Source organism: Lithobates pipiens, unplaced genomic scaffold, assembly GCF_037356315.1.
Source record: "Lithobates pipiens isolate NorthernLeopardFrog02 unplaced genomic scaffold, aLitPip1_a1.2 Scaffold_13, whole genome shotgun sequence".
Taxonomy (NCBI): domain Eukaryota; kingdom Metazoa; phylum Chordata; class Amphibia; order Anura; family Ranidae; genus Lithobates; species Lithobates pipiens.
Window position 1 is genome coordinate 344,468,438 of NW_027507718.1, and position 17,495 is coordinate 344,485,932.

The 17,495-nt window shown below is 41.3% G+C and overlaps 1 protein-coding gene across 1 annotated transcript in view; it reads right to left on the reverse strand.

Moving 5' to 3' along the window:
• DCHS2 (dachsous cadherin-related 2) overlaps positions 1–17,495 on the reverse strand; it is a 408,274-nt gene that overhangs the window by 65,314 nt on the left and 325,465 nt on the right. Inside the window, exons 6-9 of the mRNA XM_077477070.1 lie at positions 16,300–16,487; positions 15,863–15,962; positions 13,799–13,956; positions 5,091–5,928 (exon numbers count right to left, since the gene is read on the reverse strand). Of these exons, the coding sequence (XP_077333196.1) occupies positions 5,091–5,928; positions 13,799–13,956; positions 15,863–15,962; positions 16,300–16,487 (1,284 nt within the window). The remainder of the gene's footprint in view (positions 1–5,090; positions 5,929–13,798; positions 13,957–15,862; positions 15,963–16,299; positions 16,488–17,495) is intronic.

The window sequence follows — 17,495 nt, forward strand, 5'->3', positions numbered from 1 at the left end:
GACTTCCTAATCTATGGTGGTATTATCATACTGCCCAACTCTGCCAATTCTTTGTCATTTATTCCAAAGGCCCGAAAACCAGACTGGGTAGACACAGAAACACAGGCGACCCCCAACCATACCCTAGATCTCTTAATCTGGAGCCCACAGAAAGATCGACCCCCAATTCTTTCTCCCACGCTCTCACATTCAATGACCCTATGTGATTCCCTACAAAAACAACACTTTCTGACATCGGCCTGGCATCCCCGGGCGCATATTTTCCATAACCCCCTGCCCCCCCCCCATACAGAACAGGGCAATATTTCAATGATAACGGCCCTATCACACTTAGCTATTGCATTTCTATACATTTCTTGCGCCAGGTGTGGAAGAGTTCTGAGAACCCGCTCTCTGTAACTCAATATGAGCTTTGTTGTTCCTCTGCCTTGAGCGTGAGAGGGGGAATCTCCCTAATCTATTCAGCTTTAGATGAACCCTTGGAGAAAGCGACCTACATGCTGAAATGGGAGCAAGAGCTCCAGTTTGAGTGGAACCTGGATGAATGGCACACAGATTTTGCCTGCTCCTACAGGGGAGTCCTCAATAGTTTCCTTGTGGAGGTGGACCTCAAAGTCATTTCCCACTGGTCCCCACCTGTCTCACCAAATTTTACCCTCAGTCCTCTCCACATTGCTTTAGAGGATTTGGCCACATAGATTCCCTCCTGCACACTTTATGGGAATGTCCCAGAATAAGTACTAGAACAGAATCTTTAATCTAATCCGAAAATCCACTGGATATATAATATATTATAGAACTCCTTAATAGCTGAATCCCTGATGTACCCAAATTGACCCAATCCCTAAGCCACTTTATCATCCTGGGGGCCAAGATTACAATAGCCCGTGCATGGAAGTCCCCCTAAATCTCCTTCCACCTAACTAAACAAAAGATTTCCTGGATTATGTCTCAGGAAAAAATTTCTAACACCATGCTCGACACATCAGAGAAATTTAGACTCACTTGGGTACCCTGGGCCAAATATATAGGAATCTCTCTACTTCCCTAAGGAGCAGAAGCCTACTTAAACCTGAGCAAGGTATGCTGCTGGCCTGCATCCTCTACCCTCTGCCAAGGTTCCCCTCTCCCCTTTTTTCTTCTCTCTCAAACCTCTTTCTTCCAACTCTCTCTTTACCCCTCACTCTTCCTCTTCCCGCAAATTTCTTTCATTCTACCCTATGATCAACCTTAGGTTGAACTAGCCTACTACACGTTCTGGAGTTTGCTAACACTCCAGAATGGCTCATCAGTCAAATGTACTTACTCATTTGGTGGAAAAAAAAGAGGAGATTTTTTTTGTACCCTCCTCTATGATCTCAATTTGAGCACCACAAGTTTCTATTGTTAATACCATGTTTATATACTTAACATGACTCCCACTGTGGTATATATCGCAGGCAGGGGAGCGTCCTGGCCCTCTCCCTGCAGTTCCTGGTTGTACCCCCAGTTGCCCCAAGCACAGCAGGCTCCCATTTGGGGTGCGAAGGGCGAACGGGGGATGACTTTATGCAGAGTAATTTAGAATAGTTTTACCTACCAAAACCGGTTCATTCCTCTGTTTTGTTTGTTTTGTCTCCTTTATGTTTATGATGGAGATTTCCCTCATATTGCACCAGCTCCTCATATGGTCTTTCCCATTTTAGTACAACTGTTATATTTTTTGAATAAACATTTTAAAACTTAAAAAAAAAAAAAAATTAAAGGAGAAGTCCAGCCTGAGCTTGTTTGACTGGGCTTCTCCTCTGGGTCACAGGAGTGCAATTTGTTTTGCACTCCTGTGACTCGTTTTTTAGTGTGGAGAGTGGACTGAATCTGTCACTGCCATCAGTAGAGGCAGCGTGTCAACCCGACTTCCAAAGTCTGGATCTGCCAGCTACCTTGACTGATGGCAGTCTCAGCCTCTCAGCGAGCCGCTGAGATGACCGCTTCCTGCCCCTCCACAGCTCAGTGCTCCAATGAGCATGGAGGAGCAAAGAGGAGAGACACTGACTGACAGCCAGCAGTTCTCCTCTCGGGGATCTGTGAGAACTGAGCCATTGTTGATGTTTGGTGGCTTGGTTCACAGTGCAGAGATGGCGGGGGACAGGTGCAGCATCAGTCTGATGCTGCATCCACCTAGGTAAGTATGAATCTGAAAAAAAAAACATACTTTTCTTTTAAGTGACAAACAACATAGACACAGCCACCATTTTCCACTTTAAACATTGTGTGATGGGCACGGGTTTGGCAAGTAAGCTAATGTACATTGCAAACTGAACCTTCAGACATTTTGTTTCAAATATACAAATGCAAATCTTTAAATGGCTGGTTCAAATATACAAATGCACATCTTTAAAAAGGTTTTTTTTTTTGGGGGGGGGCGTAAACAAACCCCTCCAGGTCATCACTCACCAGAGGACACCGTGCATTCCATGGGATTAGAAGCCGGAAACTGGAAGTGACGCATTTACATATATTGATATGCTAAAATCAAAAGTAGAAGGGTTTGGGGTGCAGTACTCTGCGCCCCAAGGACAACCTAAAACAATCCAAATGGAACCTCAGCCTCAAATCGCATGCTTGCAAAAAATGTACGGACCTAATAGACACCCATTAGTCTGGTGCCCCTCACAGTGCAGGCACATAGAACAATTTATTTTTAAATAAATGATCATATGACTAACATTTCTTAACCTCTTAAAGTAGCTTTCTTCTTTGGCAAACTAACTTTGGGAACTTTGGGAGGGAGGTGCCCCTTATGGACCGGCCGCCACTGATTGGCAGTAAAAGTTAAACTAAGGAAAGAAGGTGGGTGACTAGAGCTCTGGGTTAGGTGGAAGGGAAGGGAGAGCAAAGATAGGGTTGGAGTTCTATAGAGGAATAAAATGTTTAATGTGGGGGTGAAAGCCTAGAAAAAAAGGAGAAGAGGGGAAAGAAGAAAAAAAAGTGTGGCGCTAAGAGGAAAGATGGGTAACTGTAAGAACAGGTAAGCTGGAAACACAAGAGGGCCCTGTGGCACGCTTGTAGAATTTAGCATTCAGTAAAGGGACCTGTATTCAGGAGTTCATTTTAAATCCTGACAGTAGAACAATATTTTCCTGAATTTCTCCTCTTGGCATCTAATGCAATAAGGACAGCTATCTTTTGAGTTTTGTTAACTGCGCAAACCCAGTGACTGGGAAAAGGTGAGTAATGGTTTTCTCATTTAGCCAGTATGCAAGCTCTGGCTACATTAAGACATTTATGTTTTTGTAAGTGCAGCATGTTCTATATTATTATGTTACTGATTTTATTCTTCGTTACAGTTCAAAGGGAAAAAATGGGAATGAATGGTAGATTAATTTACTTTAAAACATATATCAAGACATTTTAATTGTATTTCTAACATTGACATACATAATTAGTTGCATGTAAATCTTCCCCATTTCTTTCCAAGACTTGCCACTTTTGTTTTCCAGATTTTTCAATGTCCATATTTTTTGTTTTCAAATTTCCAAAAAAAGCTAATAATTAGGCAATGCCACTTTTATGCCACCTTTATTTCCCTGAGGGTGTATAGTGGTAAAAACATTATAAATCAGCATCTGCTTTGAATTCTCATTGGAATTCTAGTTTAGTGCAGAAATACCACTCAGGGGCGGTGTGATAGTGCAAAGCCCTGCCAATTTGAAAAGGGAAGTAGACATGACCCATTTGCAGAATTTGGGGCTCAGAAATATTGATTCTGAACAAAAAAATGTGTTAAACTTTCCCTGGGTTTTGATATTCCCAGATTGGGTTCTGGATATTTAAAAAAAAAATTGGAGGGAAGAAATACCCAATCCAGTATCCCGATCTTGCAGGAGACCATCAGGCTGTGAGTGCAGCGTGCACAGCTCTTATAATGATGGACCACTCTCGTTAGGAGACAGGTGTGTTCCACTCATGAGACAGCTCTCCTCCAGCACATGCTGGAGGAGAGATTCATTGTCTATAGGGCTGTGAGAATTATGAAGGCTACATGAGTCAGGGAGAGCCAAGCTGACTAGGTGAGTCCAGGGGACTGAGGAAATCTGAAAGTCTTGGAGGGGTGAGAGTGCCTAGGTGTCAGGAGGACTCATACCGAGAAGCTAGGGAGTAGGTCCAGACAGCAGGGTGCAAAAAGAGCCGAGTGAGTTGAGAGAGAACTGCAACTGGAAACATAGAGGTACTGTGTAAAGTGGTCTGGGGGATCAGAAGCCAAAGGCCAAGGGTTGGGACCCTGCTAAAGAGAGAACCAGGTCATATATGAGGAGTTCCTTTTTAAGGATTACTTTACTCATGTACCTAGTTTTTTGGTCTCTAGTTTTAATGTTGACACTATTACTGTATGAGTTATGGAAATCTAAGTTATAATGTATAATGACATAATATATTCCTTCATGTCGCTCTCTTTTATTAAAAGCACTTGCCTGTTCTTGAAAATATACAGTATTGAAAATAAACTAAGGAATAATCCAGAAGCCATTGACACGATTAGATAACGAAGTGTGAAAATAAATGGAGATTGCCTCATTGGAGTTTTGTTTAGCATTCTTCTACATAAAATGCAGTTGGTATCTGAAAAAAAATTACTTTGTAAGCTTCTAAGAGTTTTAAGAATGATTAATGCTGCATCCCTTTGCAGCATACTTTTCATTGTTATTGTCGGTCAACGTAAAGTGCTGTCTGTCGCAGTCAATCATTCCACTGCAGCTATATTTAAAATTAGACAATGTTATTCACATACTACATAACAATAAAGTCAGCGTTAACAAGCAGCAGAATAAACTGTCAGCTATTGGTGATTATACCTTACCATGCACAGACCATTTATTATCATTATTTCATTATGATATTTTACATAAACTAAACCCAGATGTGTTGAGCATTTTCTTAGCCAAGAATAGGTCCAGGCATCTGCACGAACAGTTAGAAGTGGGAAAATGGATCATCTGAAATACTTGTTCCAGAAACACATTTTCCCTTTTCAACCACCAAGTTGCAAATGTATCTACTGTCATATTTGAGTCCAAGGAAAATTGTCTCCCTTGAAAAATTAAGTACAATACCTGTTGTTTGGTCCAGCAAGAAAACTTGCTCTGAATTCCCATCCATGATGTAAAAGGTTATTTTTCCATTCCTTCCCTCATCCGGATCTTCGGCTACTACATGATGTATAAGCGAGCCAATTTCTGCATCCTCCATAACAAAGGCAGCTGGAGATGATAGGAAATTTGGACTGTTGTCATTGACGTCTTGAATGATAATCTGAGCTGTCAGTGAACCGTGTCGACGCTGTGTTATGTTAGCGGCCTGATCTGTTGCAATTACTGTAAATACATATGATTCAACCGCCTCTCTGTCCAGTTCTTTGTCTGTGATCAAGCTTCCATCCCATTCGTGAATAAAGAAAGGGTATTCTCCAGGTCCATCTGTTTTTAATGAATATTTAACTTTGTTGTTTGGTACATTCCCATCTCCATCTTTTGCTTCGAATGTATACAAGACGGTTCCTATAGGTACATTCTCTTCAAAGCCAATGACTACCATGGGGTGAGGAAAGACAGGATAGTGATCATTCTGATCTTCTATTTCAATCTTTAGGATGACAGAATGGTTTTGCGGAGGAATCTTGGTATGGTCCTGTATGTTAATGAGTAAAAGGTAGTTTTGGCTTGTTTCATAATCTAGTGGTCTGGAGAGGTATAAATCTCCTGAGGAATTTTCAATGACAAAATGGCTGTTGGGCTCTTCCTGAGAAATTTGGAACTGTATTTTTTTATTTGATAAAAACTTTTCACGTGACATTATTGAGCCTACTACTTGAGAAGGTTTTGCATCTTCTGGAATCTTCAAGGTTTTTAGTTCGACCGTGCCTTTCAATTTCTCTTTAGTAGTTGAAATGACCTAAAAGATATGATATAGAAATATTATGGGTCTAATAATATTCTGATGTTATTTACCATAAGGATGAGCCCTGTCAGTTCACCTCAAAATGATATGAGAATTGCAGGTTCACAAGGCTGGGCTAAATAACCGACTAACATCTTATAACTCTTGAGAATACCACCAATTAAAATGTCCCCAAATCAGTTCTCAGAACTACTCCTCAAATGACTTCCTCCTCCCGTTTAGTACTCTATTATTTAATATTAACTTTAAATCCAGAAGACATCCAGCAGACAATTTCCTGTCTTTAAAAAAGTTGGCATCTGTAAATGGCTATGAATATTTATGTGACAGTACAACTGGCTGCTTAGGCACTGAACACTGAGTTGTGGAAACCAAATGTGAATGTAAATTTTTTCTTGGGGCTCTGGCCTAGATTTGGGTGTAGGGAGTAGAGTGAGGAAGTGCCTTGGGATGCCTGTGGATTGGTTAAGTAAGCCTGTACTTAATACAACTTTACTCTAAAGTAATTTCATACGTGAGGTCAGATTTATAAAATGGAAACTGTACTGTAAATAAAGGATTCATTTTAACTTTTGGCCAATAATATACCATTTGCAGATTGTCTGCAAAGCAAAATGATCTTGCAGCAAGCACTATTAAACACAAAGCACAACCTTGATAAATAAAAAAGTACTGGTATATACATCTCCCTCCATGTAAATGTATCATTGCAAATTATGAATGGAAACAAATGCTGAAGTATTTAACACACTCAGACATTAATAACTCTATTTATACCAAGCTGGTTTACAATCAAAGTAAAGTGGTTTGTAAATATTTCTTTATTTAGTATTGTCAGCATTAAAAATACAATTAAAAACATATTTTTTACTTAAGTACTCTTGAACATTTTATTTTTATCCCCAGCCAACAGGTTACGTTCTAGGCACCTTTTTATATGTTTACATGTTTTACCTTAAAGCAAAACTAAAGTCTGCATCATGTTAGGCTAGGTTTACACCTATGTGTTTTGCAGTGCGTTTGCAGATGTGCAGAAACACACTACAGTCCATTTAGCATTAGTTTCTATGGGTCACGTTCACATTTATGCAGTTTCCACTGGTGTGTTTTTGGAAAGGTGCAGGGACCTTTTTAAAAGCAGCACAGTGCTTTTTTGGCTCCATAGACTGCAATGAAATTGCATCAAAAAAAGATGAAAGGCATATGTACATGCGTTTTTGGTACCTTTTTGTTGCGTTTTACTGCATGACAACAGGCACCTGCTCCTAGCAACATTAACACATTCCAAATCCACACAACACAATAAAAACTTATTAAAAATACATGAAAAACAAGCTTGAAAAAATGCTGAACACGCTGGAAAATGGGCCTCAAAAACATGCATAAATGTAAACCTAGCCTTAGGTGGCGTTGTTCTGTCACACCAATGGTGTATCCATTACTGTTGTGTTGTTTTGCATCATTAATGAATTAATGACGCCTAGTGGCCATTCAGTGTTATTACGTGTTTATTTATGCATATATCAGTGGTATGACCCAGCTCCCCTCTCTGTTGGGGCTAGTTAGTTTAGTCCTTTAGACAGACCCTCTCTTTTTATGTTCCCTCAGTGAGCTGCTATCTTTCAAAGACTGCAAAGATTATTGTCTTTTTACACTTCACATGAAGTTTAAGAAGTGAAATTATATTGGATTAATCGTCCGTGTCTTATTGAAGAGTTAAAGCAGAACTTCATCCAAAAGAGGAAGTTCTGCTCTAAGGCCTCCTCCACAACTCCTCTTCAACAAGGGCAATTTTTTGGGGTGAGGAAGGGAGCAGGTACATGGTTTAGACAGGTACCAGCACCTAATTCAACTCGGATTGCCTAGGGGACCCGAGCAGACCAGACGTTCTCCTCCCCCTTCCTTCCCCACAGTCTTTTGGGACAAGCCACGTGTCCCAGAAGACAGCAGGACCATTCGCAATCTGGTTCACGCAGTGGAGAGCCAGCTGTAGAGCCGCAACTGTCACAGCCAAGTTCCCACAGTTGCCGGCGCTGTCTTCGGCACTGGATCCTGGGACCAGGCAGTGCCTGTTTATTACAGTTTTAGTAGCTGCTGACTTTCAGAAAAACGACTGGTGCCCTTCTTTAAGCTATCTGTGGAGGGAGCATATTCAGCAGCTGATCATACTGTCCAGGTGGACTGGGGTCCAAAGGAGGTATGTCAAGGCATAATGCGGTACTTGAAACAGAACAGGGGTTTAGTAATAAAGTGAAAATATGCACAGCACCTTTAAACATTATTGCAGACTTAGTCTGCAAAGTACCCACCCTACAATTCAACATCTGTGGCCCCACCATTCCTTTTTTTCACTACCAGTGGGTCCATCACCTTCTGCTAGGGTTTAAGAATGTGGCCGTTGAACACTTACTACTGTGAACCGCACATTTGCTCTGTATTCCAGGTTCTGTTCCCTGTGAGCATCGCAACGCATTGGGGGCGGAACAGGTGGCAATTACAAAAAGTATAAAACAACACATACACAATACATTGTAATCTTATTGGATTACATTACTGTATCAAATTATTTGACCTCAGTTTGTCCCCAGTGCTTTGTCCAGTGCCCTGCCTGCAGTTTTACTGTTCTTTCTGACAGTAATTCTGCCTTGAAACTTGAGAATGACCAGCTTCAAAACAGCAATAGCGAATTAGAATCACTTGCCGAATTCAGCACTAGTGATTTGTGTGGAAATTTGTCATCAGACATGGAAAGTGACGACAGCGACAATTCTGCGACTGAGCTCAGTGATGTGCGAACATGGTGCTCTATTGACTGCGGTACGGATCACGCAGTGCCCCAAAGATTCCCATTTACTGGAGCACCTGGTATGAAAGTGGATTTTGAAGATGACAATCCCTTGGCATACCTACAACTATATAGTTACGGAGACAAACCAGTACCAAGAGCAACAAGCTACAATGCGTTGGAAGTTTTCCAGAAGTAGAAAGTGGGAACCAGTGACCAAAGATGACATTTAGAAAATTTCTGAGCCTAATAATACTTCAGCGAGTGGTGGGGAAAATTTGGGAAGTATCTCAAATGATTCCAAAATATTTCCAACTGAACTATGTGTCAGAAAGAGATATTAGCATAGATGAAAGTATAATGGCCTACACGGGAAGGCTCAGCAGGATACAATACATTGCAACAAACAGAGTATGATTTGGCATAAAATCCTTCATGCTTTGCGAATTGTTAACTGGCTACATTTGGAACTCAGTCCTATACACCGGGAAAGGAATAAAATTCAACCAAAAATACAGAAAGTATGGAATGGCAACATCTTCTGTTCTTTCACTGATTGAGCCATTGCTAAATCAGGGCTATTGTGTAACAACCGTCAACTTTTACATATCTCCTAAACATTATTAGTTTCTTCTGCAGAACAAAACAAATGCCAATGGATCTGTTAGGGTTAACTGGTGTGACATGCCGCCAATGTTCGGCAATAAGAAGCTGAAGACTGGAGAAATGGTTGCCTCGCAGAAAGGCAAAATTATGGCACTGCGATGGCGTTACAAGAAAAATGTGTGCCTAATGACCAAGGAAGACATTCTATCCAGCAATGAGGAAACTGCAAAAAAAGTACTACAAAAAGATCTTCATTACATTTTCTTAAGTAATGCTTGTGGAATGACTACATTCTGCTCAAAAAAGAGAGTGACAAGCCTGTAATCCATTCTGACTTTTGGAAAGTTTCTGAACTGATCTTTGTGTCAACACAGCGAGCAAAAGTCAGCACCTACAAGGATGTGCATGGTTTTTTGCTCGAAGCCAGATGACAGAGAACACAAAATCGGAAAGGAAACCAGGTTCCATTGTCCTGATTGTGACGTCTGACTTTGTGCAGTCCCATGTTTCACAATTTTTCATACCGGGATGTTTATTAAACCAATATGCAGTGACTAGTAATATTGCGCCCTTGTTTGGACAAATGTCAGTGTTTTTGACTTGATTACATTATTGAATAAAATGTATTATTATTATGTTATTATTTATAGTTAATTATTATATTATAATTTATGATTTTGTGTTTCAAACTTTATCAAACCCAAATGTCTACTAGACTCTTGTTTGGACAGATTTAAGTGAGTTATTCCTAAGAATTACAGGCCTACAATATAAAACGCCAAATTTCCATGCAAAACAATGTATCACTTTGGCATTCTAAAATCAGACATAATCATACGACCATGGAGGTTAGAGTGAGCTTAAGGTCCTCATTTTATTTTATTTTTTATAACAAACATGTTATACTTACCTGTCTGTGCAATGGAATTGCAGAGAGCAGCCCCAAGCAAGGAGGACAGAGTGAGCACATCAGCACTCTCGTGATTCACAACGGGAGAGATTGCTACATGTAGCAAGCTTTCAGCAGCGCTGTGCTTAACCCTTCCTATCCTTTGCCCTGGGAGATCTTAAGAGCAGCCAGGTAAGCTGGTAGTTCCTGCAGGCAGTAGAGCTCGAAGCAGTTCTACAAAGGAGAGGAGATACTCCTGTATGCAGTTTACAACATACTGTACTATTTTCTAAAGGGGCCTGAGAGCTCCGAGTCATCAAGGGACTTCTGCTTTTTTTTTGATCACTAAGGACTGATGATGTCCAGGAAGGAAAACAGTCCAGGATTTTGTACATAGGAAGGAAGTTGTTCCTATTCATTGCTTTGCTCATGCTGGGCGTCCCATAACCCCTTTACCCCATCCAAGTTATTATTCGTAATAAAACAACAAAACCAAGCTTAAAGACTGTTTTCTTGTGCACAGGTGAAAGTGGAAAATGCTTTATGCCTGGCTGTGCAGAAATAGGGGAACCTGTTACCAGCTGCCCCTCTGGCGGTAATGCTACACTTTCTTTCTAAACGTTCTGCATTTATCAATGACTAACAAGGTACAAAAATCAGCTAATGATATTACTTAGTATGTATGCATAACCTACAGTATACCATAACAAAATATCTACAAGAATGGGTAGACTTTAGGATATTTAGGAGTTGTCGATAATATATTTTTGTATTGTTCATACAGGATATAGTGAAAGAAACTGCCTGGATCTTTTTTCTTACATTTCAGTGAAATTATCTTTGTTCCAGTACAAACAATGAGTCCTACAGCAAGGCCAGCTTTGCTGTGTCTCATTAGCTTTACAGAGCATCTCAGTGCAAAACTGCAGGGGTAGCTGTTTGGCAGGAAGTATGAATTTTCTGCATATTATTAAACTGATTGGCAAGGTGACAGTGAACTTTAATTAAACCCACAGTGTTCGCTTTTCTCTTGATAGTCTACAAAGTCATCGTAATTGATATAAAATATTATGTTTGCAAACTATGCTACTTGCAGCAACTAATATTTTCAATGACTCTGCTGCAACAGTGTTTTGAAACATGACAATGGGGCCTGTCTGCACAGAGTTTTTTGGAAAAGACAAAAGTAAAACTAAAATGGTTACCTAAACGTCTCTAATCTTTGGGATACACTTCTTAAGCAAGCCTTAAAATGTAAGCCTTCCCTAGCTGAACCATAATGCCCCATACACACGGTCGGAAAATTCAGACGGAAAAAGTTAGATCGGATTATGTTGTCGGAAAATCCGATCGTGTGTGGGCTCTATCAGACTTTTTCTGTCGGAATTTCTGACGGAAAAAGTTTGAGAGCTGGATCTTAAATTTTCCGACAACAAAATCCAATCAGACTTTTTCTGATCGCGTGTAAAGAATTCCGAAGCACAAAGTGCCACGCATGCTCAGAAAAAATTTGGCTACTGGCCTCTACGTAGTCCCATCGTACGTTTTGTACGTCACCTCGTTCCGAATGATCGGATATTCCGACAACTTTGTGCGACAGTGTGTATGCAAGACAAGTTTTCGGCCAAAATCCGTCAGAAAAAATCAGATGGATTTTGTGGTCGGAATGTCCGACCGTGTGTATGGGGAATAACAGTTAAAGGGGTTGTAAAGGCAGGAGGTTTTTAGATAAAAATATTCTGTGTGCAGCAGTTCCCCTTAGCCCCCTAATACTTACCTGAGCTTCATCTCTGTCAAGCGATGTCCATGAGTTCTTCGACAGTCCGAGACTCTCACTCCTAATTGGCTGAGACAGAGCAGCGGCACCATTGGCTCAACCAAAGTCAGTCAGCCAATCCGGAGAGAGGGGGGCGGGGCCACGGGCCCCATGTCTGAATGGACACAGGGAGCTGTGATTCTGTTTGTCCTGTTTACCATTGTTACCGAAAGTGAAAGAAAATCCAAAATGTCGGGTTGTCTTTAGAACAGTAATAGAGGGGAAATCTAGTGTCCCCATAGTTCTGGTGACCTTGCTGTCAAGCAAGGATTTCCTCTATATTCATGTTTTGAGACAAAAAGTAATGGGAAATCTCCCCAATTGGACACAGATGAAAAACTAACAGAGGTTATAACCCTCCCTTACTCTATTCAAGATGAAAACTGAGACTCTCCTCTAACATTGCTGAATCAAGATGGGGCTCAAGTAAGTATTAGGGGGCTGAGTTTTTTATTTTTTTTAAAATTAAACAAACCCTCTGACTTTACAACCACTTTAATCCCTTTACAGTTGACCATAACGATCCTCACACCAACCCAACCCCAACTTAATCTTAACAAGAAATGACATCTGCTGCAGCATACATACCTTATTAGGTGCCCTTAAAGGGATATCAAAGGCTCACTTTTTTTTAATAATAAACATATTTAACCTGCTCTGTGTAGTGGTTTTGCACAGAGCAGCCCCCTCCTCTTCTCGGGTCCCCCGTCAGCACTCCTGGACCCTCCCCCTTGCTGAGTGCCCCCATAGCAAGCCACTTGCTATGGAGGCACTTCTGCGTGCTCGCTCCCGAACTGCATCTGTGTGCCAAAAAGACACACAGAGCAAGGGTAGGCCCTGTCTGCCACTCCCTCCTTACTGGCGGCGATTGACAACAATGGCTCTCCCTGCTGTGTCTCAGCCAATGAGGATGGCGAGACCCAGGAGAGCCGCTGTTCTCGTGCACATCACTGGATCAAGATGGGGTTGGGATGATGCCGCACACAGAAGGTTTCAGAATGTCAACATCTAACATCACTAAAATCACAGCACTAAAACCTACTGATCCAGGAGACCGGTCACCAAACCAAGTCTTGTCAGTGGGGATACAGACAGCAAGCAAAGGTCCTAACCTAATCCTATTATATTGAAAACATTTTTTAACTAAAATACCACTTGACTTATGATTTGCCAACACTTTAACTTGTTATTGTGAGTTCACTTTCACAACACTGGCCACACCTTGAATATGTATGAAGTATCCCTTGGCTAAAATATCCTGATTTGTAGTAAGCAAGTGTCATGCTTAAAGTGGTTGTAAACCCACATTTGTAAGATTTACCTATAGGTAAGCCTATAATAAGGCTTACCTATAAGTAGTGGAAATATCTCCTAAACGTGCTCCATTTATGATGTCATCGACGCATGCACTGTGAAGAGATGGACCATACGTTGTGCCGTTTCCTCACTCGTACAGTATGTGCTGTGACTGACGGCTCCCACGCGCATGCATGGGAGTGACGTCATGTGGCTCCGGGCCAGTCACAGAGCCGGAGTCCGTGGCCCTGGAAGGAAGAGGACAGAAGATGGATGCGTCCACCAGCGGGGACACCACAGTCTTCGTTTGCAGGTAAGTGGCACATAATAGGCTAGTATGTGATGCATACTAGCCCATTATGCTTTTACTTTGCAGGGTTTGCAGGGGAACAAAGAGGAAGTAAAACCCATCAGGGTTTACTTTCTCTTTAAAGATGTTTACAACAATAGGTCAATACACTTGTAACCTCACCTGAATATTCACAGTTGCATATTCCTCTAGAGGAGGGACTCCCTGATCCCTTGCTGTTACTGTTAAGCAATAGTATGACTTCAGGCTAACTGAGAAAGGTTGTGTTGTCCAAATTTCACCAGTAGAAGCATTAATAAAAAAATGACCAAGATCATCATCTGAAAACAAAAAGAAACATGAATAAAACTGACATCAGTTTCTAAAAATACATTTTATGCACTTGGCTGTACTGAGAGAAAAATCAGCTAGCTTGGCCAGTTTATGAAAGTTTGGGTTGCTGGATTTTACAAAATGCTGGTGTACATGGCAGAGCAGAGTTGTATGACGATAGCGAATTAATATTCACTTTTTTCTTTCTGATTCTCCAATCAGACCCGACTCGATTGACCAGGGAGTCTTATGCCGCGTACACACGATCAAACTATCCGCCTGTGTGTGAGCTCCGGCGGACTTTTTTTTACCCAAAAGTCCGGCGGACTCGCAGTCCGGCCGACAATACGGTCGTGTGTGTGCTAGTGCGCCGTACTTTTGAAATGAACGGACTTTCCCGCACAGAGAAAAGTCCGTTCATTTTGAACGCGGCTCCAGGTAGCCGGGACTAGCAAAGGAAGTCAATGTCGCCACCTTCAGCGGCAAGGTTGACACGTCGCTGGCCCCGTCACCTGGTATGGACTTAAAGGGGAAGCCCTACCCCGAAAAAAGAGCGTGGGGGTCCCCCCCAAGGTCCATATCAGACCCTTATCTGAGCACACTACCGTCCGGTCAGGAAAGGGGGTGGGGACAAGCGAGCGCCCCCCCCCCCCATCCTGAGCCGTACCAGGACGCGTGCCCTCAACATGGGGTGGTGCTTTGGGGAAGGGGGGCAGGTTAATTATATTTTCTGTAGTTCAATTTTTTAGTCATCTGTTGACTTGGAGTTCAGTTTAAAACACCTCTTTTATATGTTTATGATTAAAATTTGTTCTTAATGGTGTAATAGTTGAGGGCTGAATAATTCTATAGGGCATTTCAGGCGCCAGGCACCAGAAGTGTTCACTCAGCAGTTCACTCAGCTGTGTTAGAAAAGTGAATGAATATTTGCTTCCCTAACACTGAACCGCCTCTCCTCAGGTCTGTTACCTGTCACCTGATTGGCTGAAACAACAGGCGCTGTAATTGGACGCCTATCAGACATCTAATCATAGGAGAGGATGGGAGAAGACATCAAGGAGGAAACTGCTCGCCGCTCACCGCTGTCACCCGCTGCCCCACCGAGACGGGGCAAGTGGCGGGCAGATGGTGTGCAGGGGGGCACAGTGGTGGCATTCGACGGACACAGAGGGAGCATTTGATGGCACAGATGCAGCATTTGATGGCACAGTGGCTGCAAATGATCAGACAGTGGCAGCATTTGATGGCACAGTGGCAGCAGTTGATGGCACAGTGGGAGCATTTGATAGGCACAGCGGGAGCATTTGATGGCACAGTGGCAGCCTTTGATGGGCACAGTGTCAACTTTTGATGGGCACAGTGGCAGAATTTGATGGGCATGGTGGCGGCATTTGATGGCACAGTGGCATGAGTTTGATGGGTACAGTGGTGGCAATTGATGGGCACAGTGGCTGCGTTTGATGGTAGAGTGAGGCTGCAATTGATGTTTTTTTTTTCAGTTTGTTTGCGCCCCCCCAAAAAAAAAATTTGAGCACCATCTGCCACTGGATATATGTTATTCCTACTAGAATTTATTTGTTGCTACTTCCAATACTGGCCTTACCTTGTAGCCTACCCTCCTCTCGCGGGGGGATTGTTCTCTTATATCATACACTATTGAGTTCTACATGTCTGGTCAAGGCCCCTCTCTTGTTGTTCTTTCAACAAACCAATTGTTGATGACATATACTCTGTGTCTCTTTGTTGTTGTCTCTTTTTCCCCTTGTATATTGATATTTGTGTATTGATGTGCACACTGTTATACAATAATACAATATTTGAACAAGAAAATGGGATGTATAATGTAAACCGTAAAACACAAAATTAGTACAACTATTATCACATCTCATAAAACAGCATCAAGTTGTTGCTTACCGGAAGACAATGAATACCGTACTGTCCCATTACCACCAGCATCAGGGTCTTTTGCAAAAACAGCTGTCACCAACATGTGTCCTTTCTGACCTTCTGGAACCTGGAAAAAAAGAATTGAAAGCTGGTGAGTTATTAAACCTAAAACATGTGATGCCTCATTACAACAACACCTGATAAAACATTATAGTGCATTGCTGGCACAACATTCACATTTCCTGTGCATTTTTTTTTTTTTATTCCCTCTAATGAGCTTTTTTTTTTTGTTTCTACACAATTTTTGTATCTTAGCACAATATATTAAAAAGGAACAATTACTGTACAATTGTAATCACAAACATCTTGCTCGGTGCAGCATCCAGACAGAACACTAGGTGGCAGCCAGCTTTCACAAAAGGAGTAAAATTACACAGCTGTTTACTTTCCAATATTTAACAAACCTTGACATGCAGTTGCTTTCCTAATGGCAGTTGTGGAAAATATGGCTTGTTATCATTAAGGTCAGCAACTGTGATGTAAACTGTGGTTGTGGCATTACGACGTGGAGTGCCATGGTCCGTCACTAACACAGTAAACTGATGGTGTGTTTGCTTTTCATGATCTAAAGCAGCACAATTTATAATTTCACCTAAAGAATGCAGAGAAAGACACAAAAACATGGTATGATTTGCAGGTTCAATACAGCGGTAATAAAAGTGATTTTTAATTTTTTTTGCAAATAATCACAACCAAGTAGCTTTCCAGTTTCTGCAGTCATATTAGTTCACAGAAGATTTCTGATTGGTCGTCTTAGGTGTCTAGTTTTTGCCCACAGCAGCTGTACTTTAGGCTGCCTTATTAAATAAGCCTATGGGAGAGAGGTTCAATTTAAGCCTTATGCCACATGGATGAACAACAAGGCTCATTATAAGTCTCCATGCACACTGGGCTTAAAAAAAACATCTGTTCTCTTGGGAGTAAAAAACGCTCATATAAAGCATTTTTTGTAAAAGTCTAGACGAGTTTAGAAGAGTTTTACTTTTTTTTGCCAGTGAGCTCCAATCAGAAACGCGTACCAGAAGGTTTTCTTTTTCTTGCTTCTAAACGTTGAGCTCAATATATGTCTGCAAACGTCCTAATGAATATGGACACATAGGATAACATTGAGCCGCTTCTACAGGCAGAACACAAAACTCCTGTAGAAGCAACATTTTTTAATCCAGTGTGCATGGAGCCTAATTGTCCAGCATAGCATGACACAGTGGGGTTGTAAATAGGCATAGTTTACTTCGCAAGGAAATTTCCCTTAGCTTGGTAAATGTGGTGAAAATCCACTTTGCAAAGAATGCCCATTAGGCAAAGGAACCAAATTAAAACAAAAACAAAAAAAAAACAGTATTTTTGCTTGCACATTATTGGATGATAGAAGTCAGTGGCAAGTCACCACATTCACTAAGCTAAGGGAAATTTCCCCTGTAAAGTGAGAATTCCCTTCTGAAAGTGAACAGCCCATTAGCCTTTAGTAAATCACCCCCATTTTAACTAATATGCATTTTTTTATGTACATTTTTTAGTTTGTGAAATAGGTTTCTACAAACATATTATAAACACCTAAATAAATCTAGTTGCCATTAAATACACTGAAACTTAACATAAA